Source organism: Heterodontus francisci, unplaced genomic scaffold (genome assembly GCF_036365525.1).
Source record: "Heterodontus francisci isolate sHetFra1 unplaced genomic scaffold, sHetFra1.hap1 HAP1_SCAFFOLD_545, whole genome shotgun sequence".
Taxonomy (NCBI): Eukaryota; Metazoa; Chordata; class Chondrichthyes; order Heterodontiformes; family Heterodontidae; genus Heterodontus; species Heterodontus francisci.
The window spans coordinates 695656-718119 of record NW_027141258.1 but is presented as its reverse complement, the minus strand read 5'-3'; the positions used below and the strand labels follow the sequence as shown (position 1 = coordinate 718119).

The window sequence follows — 22464 nt, the reverse complement described above, 5'->3', positions numbered from 1 at the left end:
AATTAATCTCAGCTCTTTTCCTCGAGACCTGCTAGTTTTTGCACCAATGAGAAAGAATCTAACCATCTCCCCTTCACATTCAACGGCATTACCATCGCTGAATTCCCCCACCATTAACATCCTGGGGGTTACCATTGACCAGAAACTGAACTGCACCAGCCACATAAATACCGTGGCTACAAGAGCAGGTCAGAGGCTGGGAATCCTGAGGCGAGTAACTCACCTCCTGACTCCCCAAAACCTGTCCACCATCTACAAGACACAAGTCAGGAGTGTGATGGAATACTCTCCACTTGCCTGGATGGGTGCAGCTCCAACAACACTCAAGAAGCTCGACACCATCCAGGACAAAGCAGCCCGCTTGGTTGGCACCCCATCCACAAACATTCACTCCCTCCACCACCGACACACAGTGACAGCAGTGTGTACCATCTACAAGATGCACTGCAGCAATGCACCAAGGCTCCTTAGACAGCACCTTCCAAACCCGCGACCTCTACCACCTGGAAGGACAAGGGCAGCAGACGCATGGGGAACACCACCACCTGCAAGTTCCCCTCCAAGCCACACACCATCTGACTTGGAATTATGTCGCCGTTCCTTCACTGTCGCTGGGTTAAAATCCTGGAACTCCCTTTCTCACCGCACTGTGGGTGCACCTACCCCACACGGACTGTAGCGGTTCAAGAAGACGGCTCCCCAGCACCTTCTCAAGGGCAATTAGGGATGGGCAATAAATATTCGCCTAGCCAGCGATGCCCGCATCCCACTAATGAATGAAAAAAAACCTCCTCCTGCCCTATATCCCTCCGAGATCTCTGCGCTCCTCGAATTCCGGCCTCTTGACCATCCCCCCCGATTCCCATCGCTGCACCATTGGTAGCCTGGGGGCCCTCAGCTCTGGAATTCCCTCCCTAAACCTCTCCGCCTCTCTTTGCTCTTCCAAGACACTCCGTAAAACCTACCTCTTTGGCCGAACTTTGGGCTACCTGTCCTCACATCTCCTTACATAGTAACAGAGGAAATTGGAGCAGGAGTAGGCCATTTAGCCCCTCAAGTCTGCTCCATGATTCAACCAGATCATAGCTGATCTTATACCTCAATGCCATTTTCCTGCACTATCCCCATGTCCCTTGACATCTTTAATATCGAGAAATCTAATCGATCGCCGGCTTGGCTAGACGGAACGACGGAGCCTCCACAGCCCTCTGGGGGATGAGAATTCCAATGATTCCCCGCCCTCTGAGTGGAGAAATTGCTCCTCCTCTCAGTCCTCGGCCTCTTATTCTGAGATTGTGTCCCCTGGTTCTAGACCCCACCCAGCCAGGGGAAAAACAACTTTCCTGCATCAAACTTGTTGAGCCCTGGCAGAACTTTGGCTGCTTCGAGGGGATCGCCTCTCAATTCAGGCCCAGTCTCCTCAATCTCTCCTCGTAGGGCAGTCCCGCCATCCCAGGGATAGGCCCGGAGAACCTCCGTTGCATTCCCTCGAGGGCAAATATATCCTTCGGTACGGAGACCAGAACTGTGCACAATACTCCAGTTGCTGGTGGCTCAGTGTCAAATTTTATTTGATACGCTGCTGCTGTGAAGGGCTTGAGGGGATTTTACCCCGTTGACTACATAAACAGCAACTGTTGTCCTCTCCCTTTTACTCGGTCAAGATGTAACACTCACGTACAGTGGAGGAGATACCCCCGAGGCGGATGGGTTCGATCAAGGTGGTGGTGGGTTTCTCTTCAGTGTTCGATTTCTTCTCCGGGGGCCCCGAGCCGGTGTCGCCCGCCGTCCGCTTGCTCCCCGTGGCCGACATCTCAACGCTGTGAGTCGGTCCCTGAGAGGGCGAGAGAGAGAGAGAGAGCAAACTGTGTAACCTGCCCAGGACCATTGCATGCGGAAGTCATCAAGACAGAAAGAGAGGGGCAGACAGTGAGAGCAACAGCTTCTCTCCCATCTCATTCAACCGTCCAGCTCCTGCCCTCCCCCATTACAAAATTAATGCAAGCACAACGGCAGGAATGGGGAAAATGGTGGGACTGAACAGTGACAAATCCCCAGGACCAAAAATCCTTTACTCCCATTTGGAAACAAACAAACTTCTTAGCGAGAGGCAGCATGGTTTTGTGAAGGGGAGGTCGTGTCTTACTAACTTGATTGAGGTTTTTGAGGAAGTGACGAAGATGATTGATGAGGGAAGGGCAGTGGATGTTATCTATATGGACTTCAGTAAAGCCTTTGACAAGGTCCCGCATGGCAGACTGGTGCAAAAGGTGAAGTCACACGGGATCAGAGGTGAGCTGGCAAGATGGATACAGAACTGGCTCAGTCATAGAAGACAGAGGGTAGCAGTCGAAGGGTGCTTTTCTGAATGGAGGGATGTGACTAGTGGTGTTCCGCAGGGATCAGTGCTGGGACCTTTGCTCTTTGTAGTATATATAAATGATTTGGAGGAAAATGTAGCTGGTCTGATTAGCAAGTTTGGTGGAGTTGCAGATAGTGACTGTCAGAGGATACAGCAGGATATAGATCGGTTGGAGAATTGGGCGGAGAAATGGCCGATGGAGTTTAGTCCGGACAAATGTGAGGTAATGCATTTTGGAAGGTCTAATGCAGGTGGGACGTATACAGTAAATGGCAGAACCCTTAGGAGTATTGACAGGCAGAGAGATCTGGGCGTACAGGTCCACAGGTCACTGAAAGTGGCAACGCAGGTGGATAAGGTAGTCAAGAAGGCATACGGCATGCTTGCCTTCATCGGTCGGGGCACAGAGTATAAAAATTGGCAAGTCATGCTGCAGCTGTACAGAACTTTAGTTAGGCCACACTTAGAATATTGCGTGCAATTCTGGTCGCCACACTACCAGAAGGACGTGGAGGCTTTGGAGAGGGTACAGAAGAGGTTTACCAGGATGTTGCCTGGTCTGGAGGGCATTAGCTATGAGGAGAGGTTGGATAAACTCGGATTGTTTTCACTGGAACGACGGAGGTGGAGGGGCGACATGATAGAGGTTTACAAAGGTATGAGCGGCATGGACAGAGTGGATAGTCAGAAGCTTTTTCCCAGGGCGGAAGAGTCAGTTACTAGGGGACATAGGTTTAAGGTGCGAGGGGCAAAGTTTAGAGGGGATGTGCGAGGCAAGTTCCTTACACAGAGGGTGGTGAGTGCCTGGAACTTGCTGCCTGGGGAGGTGGTGGAAGCAGGTACGATAGCGACGTTTAAGAGGCATCTTGACAAATTCATGAATAGGATGGGAATAGAGGGATACGGTCCCCGGAAGTGCAGAAGGTTTTAGTTTAGGCAGGCATCAAGATCGGCGCAGGCTTGGAGGGCCGAATGGCCTGTTCCTGTGCTGTACCGTTCTGTACCAGATGGCTTCCATCCCAGGGTTTTTAAAGGAAGTAGGTGAGAACAATGCAGAAATGCCAACTATAACCTCCTCTCGATTCAGGAACTGCGCCAACTGGAAAACTGCCCACACTGGTGCCCTTCAGGGAAGGAAATCTGCCACCCTTGCCTGGGTCTGGCCTACACGTGACTCCAGACCCACAGCCATGTGGGTGACTCTTAAATGCCTTCAATGGTCGATTAGGGATGGGCGATAAATGCTGGCAATCTTCACAATCTTGTATGTTTCAATGAGATCACCCCCTCATTCTTCTAAACTCCAGAGAGTCTCGGCCCAATTTACTCAGCCTCTCATCACAGAACGACCTTCGCATCCCAGGGACCAATCTAGTGAACCTTCGCTGTTACGCCTCCAAGGCGAGTATATTCTTCCTTAAATACGGAGACCAAAACTGCCCCCAGTATTCCAGATGTGGTCTTACCAAAGCCCGGTACAATTGGAGCAACACTTCCTTATTCCTGTACTCCAATCCCCTTGCAATAAAGACCAACATGTCATTTGCTTTCCCAATTCCTTACTGCCCCTGCATGCTATCTTTCCAGAGGACTCGAATACAAAGGGGTGGAAGTCATGCTTCAGCTGTACAAGGCCCTGGTTAAACCACACCTGGAGTTACTGGGAGCAGTTCAGGGTCCCGCACCTTAGGGAGGAGATAATGGCTTTGGAGGGAGCGCAGTGAAGATTTACCAGAATGATCGCAGGACACCAAGGGTTAAACTACGAGGAAAAATTACACAAGGGACGGATTGTATTGCATGGAATTTAGGAAGGTGCGATCTGATCAAGAGATCCTGCATCTCTCTCTCCATTCCACTCCACTAATTCTACCCAACAACCACCTCCCCCCATCCCTATCCATTAATCCTCCTTCTCTCTCTGACTCAACCCTGCTCTCATTCTGCAATGACACTCTGCCTTTTTCTCGCCCATTGCTGATCGCCCACCATCTCTCTCCCTCCATTAATCCCCTCTCTCTATCGCTCTCTCTCTCCTTTACTCCCCCCTCTATCTTTCTCTATCATTCTATCTCACTCTAACACCTATTATCTGTATATAGCTCCCTCGCAAGATTAATCTCCCTGGTTCTTGACATTAATCCCTCTCTCTCCCTATAAATATATTAATCTCCCTTGCTCGACATATACATATCTCTCTTTATATTAATCCCTCTCTCTCTATATTAATCCGCCTCTCCCTCTATATTAATCCCCTCTGTCCCGATATTAACCCCTCTCACTCTATATAGAATCCCTCTCTCTAAATTAAGATCCCCCCTCTCTCTCTGCACAATCCCCCTTCTCTCACAGTGCAATAATCCCCCCTCTCGCTATAGTTATACACCCTCTCTCACCATTAAACCCCCTCTCTCTCTACAATAATCCCCCCTCTCTCTCTCGAAATATATATATATATTATATATATATATATAACATATATATATATATTAATCACCCCTCTCTCTAAATTAATCCACCTCTCTCTCTATATAAGCCCCCTCTCCCTCCATATATACAGATATAAAATATATATGAATCCCCCTCTCTCTCTCTAAATTAATCCCCCTTCTTTCTCTCTTTCTCTAAATTAATCCCTCTCTCTCGCGAAATTAATCCCTCTCTCGCGAAATTAATCACTCTCTCTCGCGAAATTAATCCCCCTCTCTCTCTATATATATTAATCCCCCTCTCTCTCTCTATATATATTAATCCCCCTCTCTCTCTCTATATATATTAATCCCCCTCTCTCTCTCTATATATATTAATCCCCCTCTCTCTCTCTATATATATTAATCCCCCTCTCTCTCTCTATATATATTAATCCCCCTCTCTCTCTCTATATATATTAATCCCCCTCTCTCTCTCTATATATATTAATCCCCCTCTCTCTCTCTCTATATATTAATCCCCCTCTCTCTCTCTATATATATTAATCCCCCTCTCTCTCTATATATATTAATCCCCCTCTCTCTCTATATATATTAATCCCCCTCTCTCTCTATATATATTAATCCCCCTCTCTCTCTCTAAACTAATCTCCCCCTTGCTCTCTCTCTCTAAATTAATCCCCCTCTCTCTCTATATATATTAATCCCCCTCTCTCTCTATATATATTAATCCCCCTCTCTCTCTCTATATATATTAATCCCCCTCTCTCTCTATATATATATTAATCCCCCTCTCTCTCTCTATATATATTAATCCCCCTCTCTCTCTCTATATATATTAATCCCCCTCTCTCTCTCTATATATATTAATCCCCCTCTCTCTCTCTATATATATTAATCCCCCTCTCTCTCTCTAAACTAATCTCCCCCTTGCTCTCTCTCTCTAAATTAATCCCCCCTTGCTCTCTCTCTCTAAATTAATCCCCCTCTCTCTCTCCCTCTAAATTAATCCCCCTCTCTCTCTCCCTCTCTAAATTAATCCCCCTCTCTCTCTCCCTCTCTAAATTAATCCCCCTCTCTCTCTCCCTCTCTAAATTAATCCCCCTCTCTCTCTCTCTCTCTCTAAATTAATCCCCCTCTCTCTCTCTCTCTCTAAATTAATCCCCCTCTCTCTCTCTCTCTCTAAATTAATCCCCCTCTCTCTCTCTCTCTCTAAATTAATCCCCCTCTCTCTCTCTCTCTCTAAATTAATCCCCCTCTCTCTCTCTCTAAATTAATCCCCCTCTCTCTCTCTCTAAATTAATCCCCCTCTCTCTCTCCCTCTCTAAATTAATCCCCCTCTCTCTCTCTCCCTCTCTAAATTAATCCCCCTCTCTCTCTCTCCCTCTCTAAATTAATCCCCCTCTCTCTCTCTCCCTCTCTAAATTAATCCCCCTCTCTCTCTCTCCCTCTCTAAATTAATCCCCCTCTCTCTCTCTCCCTCTCTAAATTAATCCCCCTCTCTCTCTCTCCCTCTCTAAATTAATCCCCCTCTCTCTCTCTCCCTCTCTAAATTAATCCCCCCCTCTCTCTCTCCCTCTCTAAATTAATCCCCCCCTCTCTCTCTCCCTCTCTAAATTAATCCCCCTCTCTCTCTCTCCCTCTCTAAATTAATCCCCCTCTCTCTCTCTCCCTCTCTAAATTAATCCCCCTCTCTCTCTCTCCCTCTCTAAATTAATCCCCCTCTCTCTCTCTCCCTCTCTAAATTAATCCCCCTCTCTCTCTCTCTCTCCCTCTCTAAATTAATCCCCCTCTCTCTCTCTCCCTCTCTAAATTAATCCCCCTCTCTCTCTCCCTCCCTCTCTAAATTAATCCCCCTCTCTCTCTCACCCTCTCTAAATGAATCCCCCTCTCTCTCTCTAAATTAATACCCCCCCTCTCTCTCTCTAAATTAATACCCCCCCCCTCTCTCTAAATTAATACCCCCTCTCTCTCTCTCTAAATTAATCCCCCTCTCTCTCTCTCTAAATTAATCCCCCTCTCTCTCTCTCTAAATTAATACCCCCCCCCTCTCTCTAAATTAATACCCCCTCTCTCTCTCTCTAAATTAATCCCCCTCTCTCTCTCTCTAAATTAATCCCCCTCTCTCTCTCTCTAAATTAATCCCCCTCTCTCTCTCTCTAAATTAATCCCCCTCTCTCTCTCTCTAAATTAATCCCCCTCTCTCTCTCTCTCTCTAAATTAATCCCTCTCTCTCTCTCTCTCTAAATTAATCCCCCTCTCTCTCTCTCTCTAAATTAATCCCCCTCTCTCTCCCTCTCTAAATTAATCCCCCTCTCTCTCCCTCTCTAAATTAATCCCCCTCTCTCTCCCTCTCTAAATTAATCCCCCTCTCTCTCCCTCTCTAAATTAATCCCCCTCTCTCTCCCTCTCTAAATTAATCCCCCTCTCTCTCCCTCTCTAAATTAATCCCCCTCTCTCTCCCTCTCTAAATTAATCCCCCTCTCTCTCCCTCTCTAAATTAATCCCCCTCTCTCTCCCTCTCTAAATTAATCCCCCTCTCTCTCCCTCTCTAAATTAATCCCCCTCTCTCTCCCTCTCTAAATTAATCCCCCTCTCTCTCCCTCTCTAAATTAATCCCCCTCTCTCTCCCTCTCTAAATTAATCCCCCTCTCTCTCCCTCTCTAAATTAATCCCCCTCTCTCTCCCTCTCTAAATTAATCCCCCTCTCTCTCCCTCTCTAAATTAATCCCCCTCTCTCTCCCTCTCTAAATTAATCCCCCCCCTCTCCCTCTCTAAATTAATCCCCCCCCTCTCCCTCTCTAAATTAATCCCCCCCCTCTCCCTCTCTAAATTAATCCCCCCCCCTCTCCCTCTCTAAATTAATCCCCCCCCCTCTCCCTCTCTAAATTAATCCCCCCCCCCTCCCTCTCTAAATTAATCCCCCACTCTCTCTCTCTCTAAATTAATCCCCCACTCTCTCTCTCTCTAAATTAATCCCCCACTCTCTCTCTCTCTAAATTAATCCCCCACTCTCTCTCTCTCTAAATTAATCCCCCACTCTCTCTCTCTCTAAATTAATCCCCCACTCTCTCTCTCTCTAAATTAATCCCCCACTCTCTCTCTCTCTAAATTAATCCCCCACTCTCTCTCTCTCTAAATTAATCCCCCACTCTCTCTCTCTCTAAATTAATCCCCCACTCTCTCTCTAAATTAATCCCCCACTCTCTCTCTCTCTAAATTAATCCCCCACTCTCTCTCTCTCTAAATTAATCCCCCACTCTCTCTCTCTCTAAATTAATCCCCCACTCTCTCTCTCTCTAAATTAATCCCCCACTCTCTCTCTCTCTAAATTAATCCCCCACTCTCTCTCTCTCTAAATTAATCCCCCACTCTCTCTCTCTCTAAATTAATCCCCCACTCTCTCTCTCTCTAAATTAATCCCCCACTCTCTCTCTCTCTAAATTAATCCCCCACTCTCTCTCTCTCTAAATTAATCCCCCACTCTCTCTCTCTCTAAATTAATCCCCCACTCTCTCTCTCTCTAAATTAATCCCCCACTCTCTCTCTCTCTAAATTAATCCCCCACTCTCTCTCTCTCTAAATTAATCCCCCACTCTCTCTCTCTCTAAATTAATCCCCCACTCTCTCTCTCTCTAAATTAATCCCCCACTCTCTCTCTCTCTAAATTAATCCCCCACTCTCTCTCTCTCTAAATTAATCCCCCACTCTCTCTCTCTCTAAATTAATCCCCCACTCTCTCTCTCTCTAAATTAATCCCCCACTCTCTCTCTCTCTAAATTAATCCCCCACTCTCTCTCTCTCTAAATTAATCCCCCACTCTCTCTCTCTCTAAATTAATCCCCCACTCTCTCTCTCTCTAAATTAATCCCCCACTCTCTCTCTCTCTAAATTAATCCCCCACTCTCTCTCTCTCTAAATTAATCCCCCACTCTCTCTCTCTCTAAATTAATCCCCCACTCTCTCTCTCTCTAAATTAATCCCCCACTCTCTCTCTCTCTAAATTAATCCCCCACTCTCTCTCTCTCTAAATTAATCCCCCACTCTCTCTCTCTCTAAATTAATCCCCCACTCTCTCTCTCTCTAAATTAATCCCCCACTCTCTCTCTCTCTAAATTAATCCCCCACTCTCTCTCTCTCTAAATTAATCCCCCACTCTCTCTCTCTCTAAATTAATCCCCCACTCTCTCTCTCTCTAAATTAATCCCCCACTCTCTCTCTCTCTCTCTAAATTAATCCCCCCCTCTCTCTCTCTCTCTCTCTAAATTAATCCCCCTCTCTCTCTCTCTCTCTAAATTAATCCCCCTCTCTCTCTCTCTCTAAATTAATCCCCCTCTCTCTCTCTAAATTAATCCCCCTCTCTCTCCCTCTCTAAATTAATCCCCCTCTCTCTCTCTCTCTCTCTCTCTCTAAATTAATCCCCCCTCTCTCTCTCTCTCTAAATTAATCTAATTATTCTAAATTAAATTTGAATTAGGCAAATGAATGCGTGGCTGAAGAGCTGGTGTAGGCGGGAGGGCTTCAGCTACTTGGATCATTGGGATCTCTTCTGGTGCAGAGGTGACCTGTACAAGAGGGACAGGTTGCATCTGAACTGGAGGGGGACCAATATCCTTGCGGGGAGGTTTGCTAGTACTACTCGGGAGGGTTTAAACTAGTCTTGCAGGGAGGTGGGACCCAAAGTAGTAGTCTCTCCGACGAGATAGTTGAGGCAAATGTAGAGGTTAAAGCAAGCAAGTCCAGTAGGCAGGCCGGGCAGGGGCAGGACAGGGAGTGTGGAAGGTCTGGTAGGCTAAACTGCATTTACTTTAATGCAAGAAGCCTTACAGGTAAGGCAGATGAACTCAGAGCATGGATTGGTACATGGGATTGTGATATTATAGCTATTACGGAAACGTGGTTGAGGGATGGGCAGGACTGGCAGCTCAATGTTCCAGGGTACCGATCTTTCCGGCGTGACAGAGGTGGAGGTAAGAGAGGAGGGGGAGTTGCACTATTGATTAGGGAGGACATCACGGCAGTACTTAGAGAGGATATCCCAGGGGGGAATGTCCAGCGAGGCCATATGGGTAGAACTTAGAAATAAGAAAGGGGTGATCACTTTCATGGGATTATACTACAGGCTCCCCAATAGTCAGAGGGAAGTGGAGGAGCATATATGTAGGGAGATCACAGATAGGTGTAGGAATTATAGGGTTGTAATAGTAGGTGAATTTAACTTCCCTGATATTGACTGGGACTGCCTTAGTGCTAAGGGATCAGATGGGGAAGAATTTGTTCAGTGTGTCCAGGATAGTTTTCTGAAGCAGTATGTGGATGGCCCTACTCAGAGAAGGGGCGACACTCGACCTCCTCTTAGGAAATGAGGATGGGCAGGTGGTTGATGTGTCAGTGGGGGAGCACTTTGGGACCAGTGACCATAACTTCAAGATAATTATGGAAAAGGATAGGACTGGTCCTCAGGTTGAAGGCCAAAATTGGGGGAAGGCTAACTTCGATGGCATCAGACGGGAAGTCTCAAAAGTTGAATGGGAGAGGCTGTTTACAGGTAAAGGGACGTCTGGCAAGTGAGAGGCTTTTAAAAGTGAGATAGGAAGAGTTCAGGGCCGGCATGTTCCTGTTAGATGGAAGGGCAAGGCTGGCAAGTTTAGGGAACCTTGGTTGACGAGGGATATTGAGGGTCTGGTCAGGACAAAGAAGGAGGCACATGTCAGGTATAGGCAGCTGGGATCGAACGAGTCCCTCGAGGAGTATAGGGGATGCCGGACTACACTTAAGAAGGAAATTAGGAGGGCGAAAAGGGGCCATAGAGATTTTCCTGGCAGATAAGATAAAGGAGAATCCTAAAAGATTCTGTAAGTATATTAAGAGTAAAAGGGTAGCTAGGGAGAGAGTAGGTCCCCTTAAGGATCAGTGTGGAGCCATGGGAAACGGGCGAGGTCTTAAATGAATATTTCTCATCCGTATTTACCGTGGAGAAGGTCATGGAAGCTAGTGAGTTCAAGGGAGGGAACATCGATATCCTGGAGCATATCAACATTACAAAGGAGGAGGTGTTGGAGGTTTTGAAGCACATTAAGGTGGATAAATCCCCAGGGCCTGACCAGGTGTATCCTAGGATGCTATGGGAAGCAAGGGAGGAGATTGCTGGGGCCTTGGCAGAGATTTTTGTATCATCATTAGTCACGGGTGAGGTACTGGAAGACTGGAGGATAGCTAATGTTGTGCCTTTATTTAAGAAGGGCAGCAGGGATAAGCCAGGGAACTACAGGCCGGTGAGCCTTACATCAGTGGTGGGAAAGTTATTGGAAGGGATTCTGAGAGACAGGATTTGTATGCATTTGGAAAGGCGAGGTCTGATTAGAGATAGTCAGCATGGCTTTGTGCGTGGGATTCATGTCTCACGAATTTGATTGAGTTTTTCGAGGAGGTGACCAAGAGGATTGACGAGGACAGGGCGATGGACGTTGTCTACATGGACTTTAGCAAGGCCTTTGACAAGGTCCCGCATGGTAGGCTGGTCCAGAAGGTTCAAACACATGGGATCCAGGGTGAGCTAGCCAATTGGATACAAAATTGGCTTGGTGATAGGAGGCAGAGGGTGGTAGTGGAGGGTTGTTTTTCAGATTGGAGGCCGGTGACCAGTGGTGTGCCACAGGGATTGGTGCTGGGCCCTCTGTTGTTGGTCATATATATTAATCATTTGGATGTGAAAGTAAGGGGCATGATTAGTAAGTTTGAAGATGACACCAAAATTGGTGGTATCGTGGACAGTGAAGAAGGCTGTTTCAGGTTACAACAGGATATAGATCAACTGGGAAAGTGGGCAAGGGATTGGCAAATGGAAGTTAACGCAGACAAGTGCGAAGTGAAGCATTTTGGGACGTTAAACCAGGGCAGGACACATACAGTGAATGGCAGGGTCCTGGGGAGTGTTGTTGCAGAGAGACCTTGGGGTGAAAGTACATAGTTCCCTGAAAGTGGCAACACAGGTAGACAGGGTGGTGAAGAAGGCGTATGGCATGCTTGCCTTCATCGGCCAAGGCATTGAGTACAAGTGCTGGGACGTCATGTTACAGTTGTACATAACGTTGGTTAGGCCGCATTTGGAGTACTGTGTGCAGTTTTGGTCGCCGCACTACAGGAAAGATGTGATTAAGCTAGAGAGGGTGCAGAAAAGATTCACAAGGATGTTGCCTGGTTTGGAGGGCTTGAGTTATAAAGAGAGATTGGATAGGCTGGGTCTGTTTTCCCTGGAGGAAGGAGGCTGAGAGGGGACATGATAGAGGTATATAAAATTATGAGAGGCATAGATAGGGTAGATAGCCAGAGTCTGTTTCCCATGGTAGGGGTGACTAAAACTATAGGGTATAGATTTAAGGTGAGAGGGAGGAGGTTTAAAGGGGATCAAAGGGGTAAATTTTTCACACAAAGAATAGTGGGTATCTGGAATGAGCTGCCTGAGGAGGTGGTGGAGGCAGGAACAGTAGCGACATTTAAGAGGCATCTGGACAGGTACTGAATTAGCAAGGCATAGAGGGATATGGAGTTAATGCAGGCAGGTGGGATTAGTATAGATAGGCATTATGGTCGGCATGGACACGGTGGGCCGAAGGGCCTGTTTCTATGCTGTAAAACTCTGACTCTAAATTAATACCCCCTCTCACTCTCTCAAAATGAATCCCCCCTCTCTCTCTCTCTCTCTAAATATATATTAATCCCCCCCCCCCTCAAAATTAATCCACTGTCTCTCTCTCTCTCTCTAAATTAATCCCCCCCATTTCTCTCTCTAAATATATATTAATCCCCCCCTCTCTCACTAAATTAATCCACTGTCTCTCTCTCTCCCTAAATTAATCCCCCTCCTCGGTCTCTCTACATTATTCCCCTCTCTCTCCAAATTAATCCCCCCCTTTCTCTCTAAACTAATCCCCCCTCTCCCTCTCTAAACTAATCCCCCCCCTCTCCCTCTCTAAACTAATCCCCCCCTCCCTCTTTCTCTCTCTCTAAATATATATTAATCCCCCCTCTCTCTAAATTAATCCCCCTCCTCTCTCTCTCTAAATTAATCCCCCCCTTTCTCTCTCTAAATTAATCCCCCCCTTTCTCTCTCTAAATTAATCCCCCCCTCCCTCTTTCTCTCTCTCTAAATATATATTAAGCCCCCCTCTCTCTAAATTGATCTCCCTCCTCTCTCTCTCTACATTATTCCCCTCTCTCTAAATTAATCCCCCCCTCCCTCTCGAAATTAATCCCCCCCTCCCTCTCTCGCTCTCTAAATTAATCCCCTCTCTCTCTCTCGCTCTCTAAATTAATCCTTCCTCTCTCTCTACAGACATACTAATCCCTCTCTCTCTCTACACATATACTAATCCCTCTCTCTCTCTACACATATACTAATCCCTCTCTCTCTCTGCACATATACTAATCCCTCTCTCTCTCTGCACATATACTAATCCCTCTCTCTCTCTGCACATATACTAATCCCTCTCTCTCTCTGCACATATACTAATCCCTCTCTCTCTCTGCACATATACTAATCCCTCTCTCTCTCTGCACATATACTAATCCCTCTCTCTCTCTGCACATATACTAATCCCTCTCTCTCTCTGCACATATACTAATCCCTCTCTCTCTCTGCACATATACTAATCCCTCTCTCTCTCTACACATATACTAATCCCTCTCTCTCTCTACACATATACTAATCCCTCCCTCTCTCTACACATATACTAATCCCTCCCTCTCTCTACACATATACTAATCCCTCTCTCTCTCTACACATATACTAATCCCTCTCTCTCTCTACACATATACTAATCCCTCTCTCTCTCTACACATATACTAATCCCTCTCTCTCTCTACACATATACTAATCCCTCTCTCTCTCTACACATATACTAATCCCTCTCTCTCTCTACACATATACTAATCCCTCTCTCTCTCTACATATACTAATCCCTCTCTCTCTCTACACATATACTAATCCCTCTCTCTCTCTACACATATACTAATCCCTCTCTCTCTCTACACATATACTAATCCCTCTCTCTCTCTACACATATACTAATCCCTCTCTCTCTCTACACATATACTAATCCCTCTCTCTCTCTACACATATACTAATCCCTCTCTCTCTCCACACATATACTAATCCCTCTCTCTCTCCACACATATACTAATCCCTCTCTCTCTCCACACATATACTAATCCCTCTCTCTCTCTACATATATATTAATCCCTCTCTCTCTACATATATATTAATCCCTCTCTCTCTCTCTACATATATATTAATCCCTCTCTCTCTCTACATATATATTAATCCCTCTCTCTCTCTACATATATATTAATCCCTCTCTCTCTCTACATATATATTAATCCCTCTCTCTCTCTCTACATATATATTAATCTCTGTCTCTCTCTACATATATATTAATCCCTCTCTCTCTCTACATATATATTAATCCCTCTCTCTCTCTCTACATATATATTAATCCCTCTCTCTCTCTCTACATATATATTAATCCCTCTCTCTCTCTCTCTACATATATATTAATCCCTCTCTCTCTACATATATATTAATCCCTCTCTCTCTACATATATATTAATCCCTCTCTCTCTACATATATATTAATCCCTCTCTCTCTCTACATATATTAATCCCTCTCTCTCTCTCTACATATATTAATCCCTCTCTCTCTCTCTACATATATTAATCCCTCTCTCTCTCTCTACATATATTAATCCCTCTCTCTCTCTCTACATATATTAATCCCTCTCTCTCTCTACATATATATTAATCCCTCTCTCTCTCTACATATATATTAATCCCTCTCTCTCTCTACATATATATTAATCCCTCTCTCTCTCTACATATATATTAATCCCTCTCTCTCTCTACATATATATTAATCCCTCTCTCTCTCTACATATATATTAATCCCTCTCTCTCTCTCTCTACATATATATTAATCCCTCTCTCTCTCTCTCTACATATATATTAATCCCTCTCTCTCTCTCTCTACATATATATTAATCCCTCTCTCTCGCTCTCTCTACATATATATTAATCCCTCTCTCTCTCTCTACATATATATTAATCCCTCTCTCTCTCTCTACATATATATTAATCCCTCTCTCTCTCTCTACATATATATTAATCCCTCTCTCTCTCTCTACATATATATTAATCCCTCTCTCTCTCTCTACATATATATTAATCCCTCTCTCTCTCTCTACATATATATTAATCCCTCTCTCTCTCTCTACATATATATTAATCCCTCTCTCTCTCTCTACATATATATTAATCCCTCTCTCTCTCTCTACATATATATTAATCCCTCTCTCTCTCTCTACATATATATTAATCCCTCTCTCTCTCTCTACATATATATTAATCCCTCTCTCTCTCTCTACATATATATTAATCCCTCTCTCTCTCTCTCTCTCTACATATATATTAATCCCTCTCTCTCTCTACATATATATTAATCCCTCTCTCTCTCTACATATATATTAATCCCTCTCTCTCTACATATATATTAATCCCTCTCTCTCTACATATATATTAATCCCTCTCTCTCTCTCTCTACATATATATTAATCCCTCTCTCTCTCTCTACATATATATTAATCCCTCTCTCTCTCTCTCTACATATATATTAATCCCTCTCTCTCTCTCTACATATATATTAATCCCTCTCTCTCTCTCTCTACATATATATTAATCCCTCTCTCTCTCTCTCTACATATATATTAATCCCTCTCTCTCTCTCTCTACATATATATTAATCCCTCTCTCTCTCTCTCTACATATATATTAATCCCTCTCTCTCTCTACATATATATTAATCCCTCTCTCTCTCTACATATATATTAATCCCTCTCTCTCTCTCTACATATATATTAATCCCTCTCTCTCTCTCTACATATATATTAATCCCTCTCTCTCTCTCTACATATATATTAATCCCTCTCCCTCTCTCTACATATATATTAATCCCTCTCTCTCTCTCTATATATATATATATATTAATCCCTCTCTCTCTCTCTACATATATATTAATCCCTCTCTCTCTCTCTACATATATATTAATCCCTCTCTCTCTCTCTACATATATATTAATCCCTCTCTCTCTCTCTACATATATATTAATCCCTCTCTCTCTCTCTCTACATATATATTAATCCCTCTCTCTCTCTCTCTACATATATATTAATCCCTCTCTCTCTCTACATATATATTAATCCCTCTCTCTCTCTCTACATATATATTAATCCCTCTCTCTCTCTCTACATATATTAATCCCTCTCTCTCTCTACATATATTAATCCCTCTCTCTCTCTACATATATTAATCCCTCTCTCTCTCTACATATATTAATCCCTCTCTCTCTCTACATATATTAATCCCTCTCTCTCTACATATATATTAATCCCTCTCTCTCTCTACATATATATTAATCCCTCTCTCTCTCTACATATATATTAATCCCTCTCTCTCTCTCTACATATATATTAATCCCTCTCTCTCTCTCTCTACATATATATTAATCCCTCTCTCTCTCTCTACATATATATTAATCCCTCTCTCTCTCTCTACATATATATTAATCCCTCTCTCTCTCTCTACATATATATTAATCCCTCTCTCTCTGCATATATATTAATCCCTCTCTCTCTCTCTGCATATATATTAATCCCTCTCTCTCTCTCTGCATATATATTAATCCCTCTCTCTCTCTCTGCATATATATTAATCCCTCTCTCTCTCTCTGCATATATATTAATCCCTCTCTCTCTCTCTACATATATATTAATCCCTCTCTCTCTCTCTCTACATATATATTAATCCCTCTCTCTCTCTCTCTACATATATATTAATCCCTCTCTCTCTCTCTACATATATATTAATCCCTCTCTCTCTCTCTACATATATATTAATCCCTCTCTCTCTCTCTACATATATATTAATCCCTCTCTCTCTCTCTACATATATATTAATCCCTCTCTCTCTCTACATATATATTAATCCCTCTCTCTCTCTCCACATATATATTAATCCCTCTCTCTCTCTCTACATATATATTAATCCCTCTCTCTCTCTCTCTACATATATATTAATCCCTCTCCCTCTCTCTATATATATATTAATCCCTCTCTCTCTATATATATATATATATTAATCCCTCTCTCTCTATATATATATATTAATCCCTCTCTCTCTCTCTACATATATATTAATCCCTCTCTCTCTCTCTACATATATATTAATCCCTCTCCCTCTCTCTACATATATATTAATCCCTCTCCCTCTCTCTACATATATATTAATCCCTCTCCCTCTCTCTACATATATATTAATCCCTCTCTCTCTCTCTACATATATATTAATCCCTCTCTCTCTCTCTACATATATATTAATCCCTCTCTCTCTCTCTACATATATATTAATCCCTCTCTCTCTCTCTACATATATATTAATCCCTCTCTCTCTCTCTACATATATATTAATCCCTCTCTCTACATATATATTAATCCCTCTCTCTCTACATATATATTAATCCCTCTCTCTCTACATATATATTAATCCCTCTCTCTCTCTCTACATAAATATTAATCCCTCTCTCTCTCTCTACATATATATTAATCCCTCTCTCTCTCTCTACATATATATTAATCCCTCTCTCTCTCTCTACATATATATTAATCCCTCTCTCTCTCTCTACATATATATTAATCCCTCTCTCTCTCTCTACATATATATTAATCCCTCTCTCTCTCTCTACATATATATTAATCCCTCTCTCTCTCTCTACATATATATTAATCCCTCTCTCTCTCTCTACATATATATTAATCCCTCTCTCTCTCTCAACATATATATTAATCCCTCTCTCTCTCTCTACATATATATTAATCCCTCTCTCTCTCTCTACATATATATTAATCCCTCTCTCTCTCTCTCTCTCTACATATATATTAATCCCTCTCTCTCTCTCTACATATATATTAATCCCTCTCTCTCTCTCTACATATATATGAATCCCTCTCTCTCTCTCCATATATATTAATCCCTCTCTCTCTCTCTACATATATATTAATCCCTCTCTCTCTCTCTCTACATATATATTAATCCCTCTCTCTCTCTCAACATATATATTAATCCCTCTCTCTCTCTACATATATATTAATCCCTCTCCCTCTCTATATATATATATTAATCCCTCTCTCTCTCTCTACATATATATTAATCCCTCTCCCTCTCTCTATATATATATTAATCCCTCTCCCTCTCTCTATATATATATTAATCCCTCTCTCTCTCTCTACATATATATTAATCCCTCTCTCTCTCTCTACATATATATTAATCCCTCTCTCTCTCTCTACATATATATTAATCCCTCTCTCTCTCTCGACATATATATTAATCCCTCTCTCTCTCTCTACATATATATTAATCCCTCTCTCTCTCTCTACATATATATTAATCCCTCTCTCTCTACATATATATTAATCCCTCTCACTCTCTACATATATATTAATCCCTCTCTCTCTCTACATATATATTAATCCCTCTCTCTCTCTACATATATATTAATCCCTCTCTCTCTCTACATATATATTAATCCCTCTCTCTCTCTACATATATATTAATCCCTCTCTCGCTCTCTACATATACATTAATCCCTCTCTCGCTCTCTACATATAGATTAATCCCTCTCTCGCTCTCTACATATATATTAATCCCTCTCTCGCTCTCTACATATATATTAATCCCTCTCTCGCTCTCTACATATATATTAATCCCTCTCTCGCTCTCTACATATATATTAATCCCTCTCTCTCTCTCTACATATATATTAATCCCTCTCTCTCTCTCTACATATATATTAATCCCTCTCTCTCTCTCTACATATATATTAATCCCTCTCTCTCTCTCTACATATATATTAATCCCTCTCTCGCTCTCTACATATATATTAATCCCTCTCTCGCTCTCTACATATATATTAATCCCTCTCTCTCTCTCTACATATATATTAATCCCTCTCCCTCTCTCTACATATATATTAATCCCTCTCCCTCTCTCTACATATATATTAATCCCTCTCCCTCTCTCTACATATATATTAATCCCTCTCTCTCTCTCTACATATATATTAATCCCTCTCTCTCTCTCTACATATATATTAATCCCTCTCTCTCTCTCTACATATATATTAATCCCTCTTCCTCTCTCTACATATATATTAATCCCTCTCTCTCTCTCTCACATATATATTAATCCCTCTCTCTCTCTCTACATATATATTAATCCCTCTCTCTCTCTCTACATATATATTAATCCCTCTCTCTCTCTCTACATATATATTAATCTCTCTCTCTCTCTCTACATATATATTAATCTCTCTCTCTCTCTCTACATATATATTAATCTCTCTCTCTCTCTCTACATATATATTAATCCCTCTCTCTCTCTCTACATATATATTAATCCCTCTCTCTCTCTCTACATATATATTAATCCCTCTCTCTCTCTCTACATATATATTAATCCCTCTCTCGCTCTCTACATATATATTAATCCCTCTCTCGCTCTCTACATATATATTAATCCCTCTCTCGCTCTCTACATATATATTAATCCCTCTCTCGCTCTCTACATATATATTAATCCCTCTCTCTCTCTCTACATATATATTAATCCCTCTCTCTCTCTCTACATATATATTAATCCCTCTCTCTCTCTCTACATATATATTAATCCCTCTCTCTCTCTCTACATATATATTAATCCCTCTCTCTCTCTCTACATATATATTAATCCCTCTCTCTCTCTCTACATATATATTAATCCCTCTCTCTCTCTCTACATATATATTAATCCCTCTCTCTCTCTCTACATATATATTAATCCCTCTCTCTCTCTCTACATATATATTAATCCCTCTCTCTCTCTCTACATATATATTAATCCCTCTCTCTCTCTCTACATATATATTAATCCCGCTCTCTCTCTATATATATTTATTAATCTCTCTCTCTCTCTGTATATATTAATCCCTCTCCCTCTCTCTACATATATATTAATCCCTCTCTCTCTCTCTATATATATATATTAATCCCTCTCTCTCTCTCTCTATATATATATATATATTAATCCCTCTCTCTCTCTCTATATATATATTAATCCCTCTCTCTCTCTCTCTCTATATATATTAATCCCTCTCTCTCTCTCTACATATATATTAATCCCTCTCTCTCTCTCTACATATATATTAATCCCTTTCTCTCTCTCTCTACATATATATTAATCCCTCTCTCTCTCTCTCTACATATATATTAATCCCTCTCTCTTTCTCTACATATATATTAATCCCTCTCTCTCTACATATATATTAATCCCTCTCTCTCTCTCTCTACATATATATTAATCCCTCTCTCTCTCTATATATATATATATTAATCCCTCTCTCTCTCTCTACATATATATTAATCTCTCTCTCTCTCTACATATATATTAATCCCTCTCTCTCTCTATATATATATATTAATCCCTCTCTCTCTCTCTACATATATATTAATCCCTCTCTCTCTCTCTACATATATATTAATCCCTCTCTCTCTCTCTCTACATATATATTAATCCCTCTCTCTCTCTCTCTACATATATATTAATCCCTCTCTCTTTCTCTACATATATATTAATCCCTCTCTCTCTACATATATATTAATCCCTCTCTCTCTCTCTCTACATATATATTAATCCCTCTCTCTATATATATATATATATTAATCCCTCTCTCTCTCTCTACATATATATTAATCTCTCTCTCTCTCTACATATATATTAATCCCTCTCTCTCTCTATATATATATATTAATCCCTCTCTCTCTCTCTCTACATATATATTAATCCCTCTCTCTCTATATATATATATATTAATCCCTCTCTCTCTCTCTACATATATATTAATCTCTCTCTCTCTCTCTACATATATATTAATCCCTCTCTCTCTATATATATATATATATTAATCCCTCTCTCTCTATATATATATATATATTAATCCCTCTCTCTTTCTCTACATATATATTAATCCCTCTCTCTCTACATATATATTAATCCCTCTCTCTCTCTCTACATATATATTAATCCCTCTCTCTCTCTCTACATATATATTAATCCCTCTCTCTCTCTCTACATATATATTAATCCCTCTCTCTCTCTCGACATATATATTAATCCCTCTCTCTCTCTCGACATATATATTAATCCCTCTCTCTCTCTCTACATATATATTAATCCCTCTCTCTCTCTCTACATATATATTAATCCCTCTCTCTCTCTCTACATATATATTAATCCCTCTCTCTCTCTCTACATATATATTAATCCCTCTCTCTCTCTCTACATATATATTAATCCCTCTCTCTCTCTCAACATATATATTAATCCCTCTCTCTCTCTCTACATATATATTAATCCCTCTCTCTCTCTCTACATATATATTAATCCCTCTCTCTCTCTCTCTCTCTACATATATATTAATCCCCCTCTCTCTCTCTCTCTACATATATATTAATCCCTCTCTCTCTCTCTACATATATATGAATCCCTCTCTCTCTCTCTACATATATATGAATCCCTCTCTCTCTCTCTACATATATATTAATCCCTCTCTCTCTCTCTCTACATACATATTAATCCCTCTCTCTCTCTCAACATATATATTAATCCCTCTCTCTCTCTACATATATATTAATCCCTCTCCCTCTCTATATATATATATTAATCCCTCTCTCTCTCTCTACATATATATTAATCCCTCTCCCTCTCTCTATATATATATTAATCCCTCTCTCTCTATATATATATATATTAATCCCTCTCTCTCTCTCTACATATATATTAATCCCTCTCTCTCTCTCTCTACATATATATTAATCCCTCTCTCTCTCTCTACATATATATTAATCCCTCTCTCTCTCTCTACATATATATTAATCCCTCTCCCTCTCTCTACATATATATTAATCCCTCTCTCTCTCTCCACATATATATTAATCCCTCTCTCTCTCTCTACATATATATTAATCCCTCTCTCTCTCTCTACATATATATTAATCCCTCTCTCTCTCTCTACATATATATTAATCCCTCTCTCTCTCTCTACATATATATTAATCCCTCTCTCTCTCTCTACATATATATTAATCTCTCTCTCTCTCTCTACATATATATTAATCCCTCTCTCTCTCTCTACATATATATTAATCCCTCTCTCTCTCTCTACATATATATTAATCCCTCTCTCTCTCTCTACATATATATTAATCCCTCTCTCTCTCTCTACATATATATTAATCCCTCTCTCTCTCTCTACATATATATTAATCCCTCTCTCGCTCTCTACATATATATTAATCCCTCTCTCGCTCTCTACATATATATTAATCCCTCTCTCGCTCTCTACATATATATTAATCCCTCTCTCGCTCTCTACATATATATTAATCCCTCTCTCTCTCTCTACATATATATTAATCCCTCTCTCTCTCTCTACATATATATTAATCCCTCTCTCTCTCTCTACATATATATTAATCCCTCTCTCTCTCTCTACATATATATTAATCCCTCTCTCTCTCTCTACATATATA

At 41.5% G+C, this 22464-nt stretch overlaps 1 protein-coding gene across 1 annotated transcript in view; it reads right to left on the bottom strand.

The window, feature by feature from the left end:
• Window positions 1-22464, bottom strand: part of LOC137362560 (E3 ubiquitin-protein ligase BRE1B-like) — a 48490-nt gene that overhangs the window by 4260 nt on the left and 21766 nt on the right. The window contains exon 2 of the mRNA XM_068026956.1: window positions 1682-1834. Coding sequence (XP_067883057.1) covers window positions 1682-1813 — 132 coding nt within the window. The 5' untranslated portion in view covers window positions 1814-1834. The remainder of the gene's footprint in view (window positions 1-1681; window positions 1835-22464) is intronic.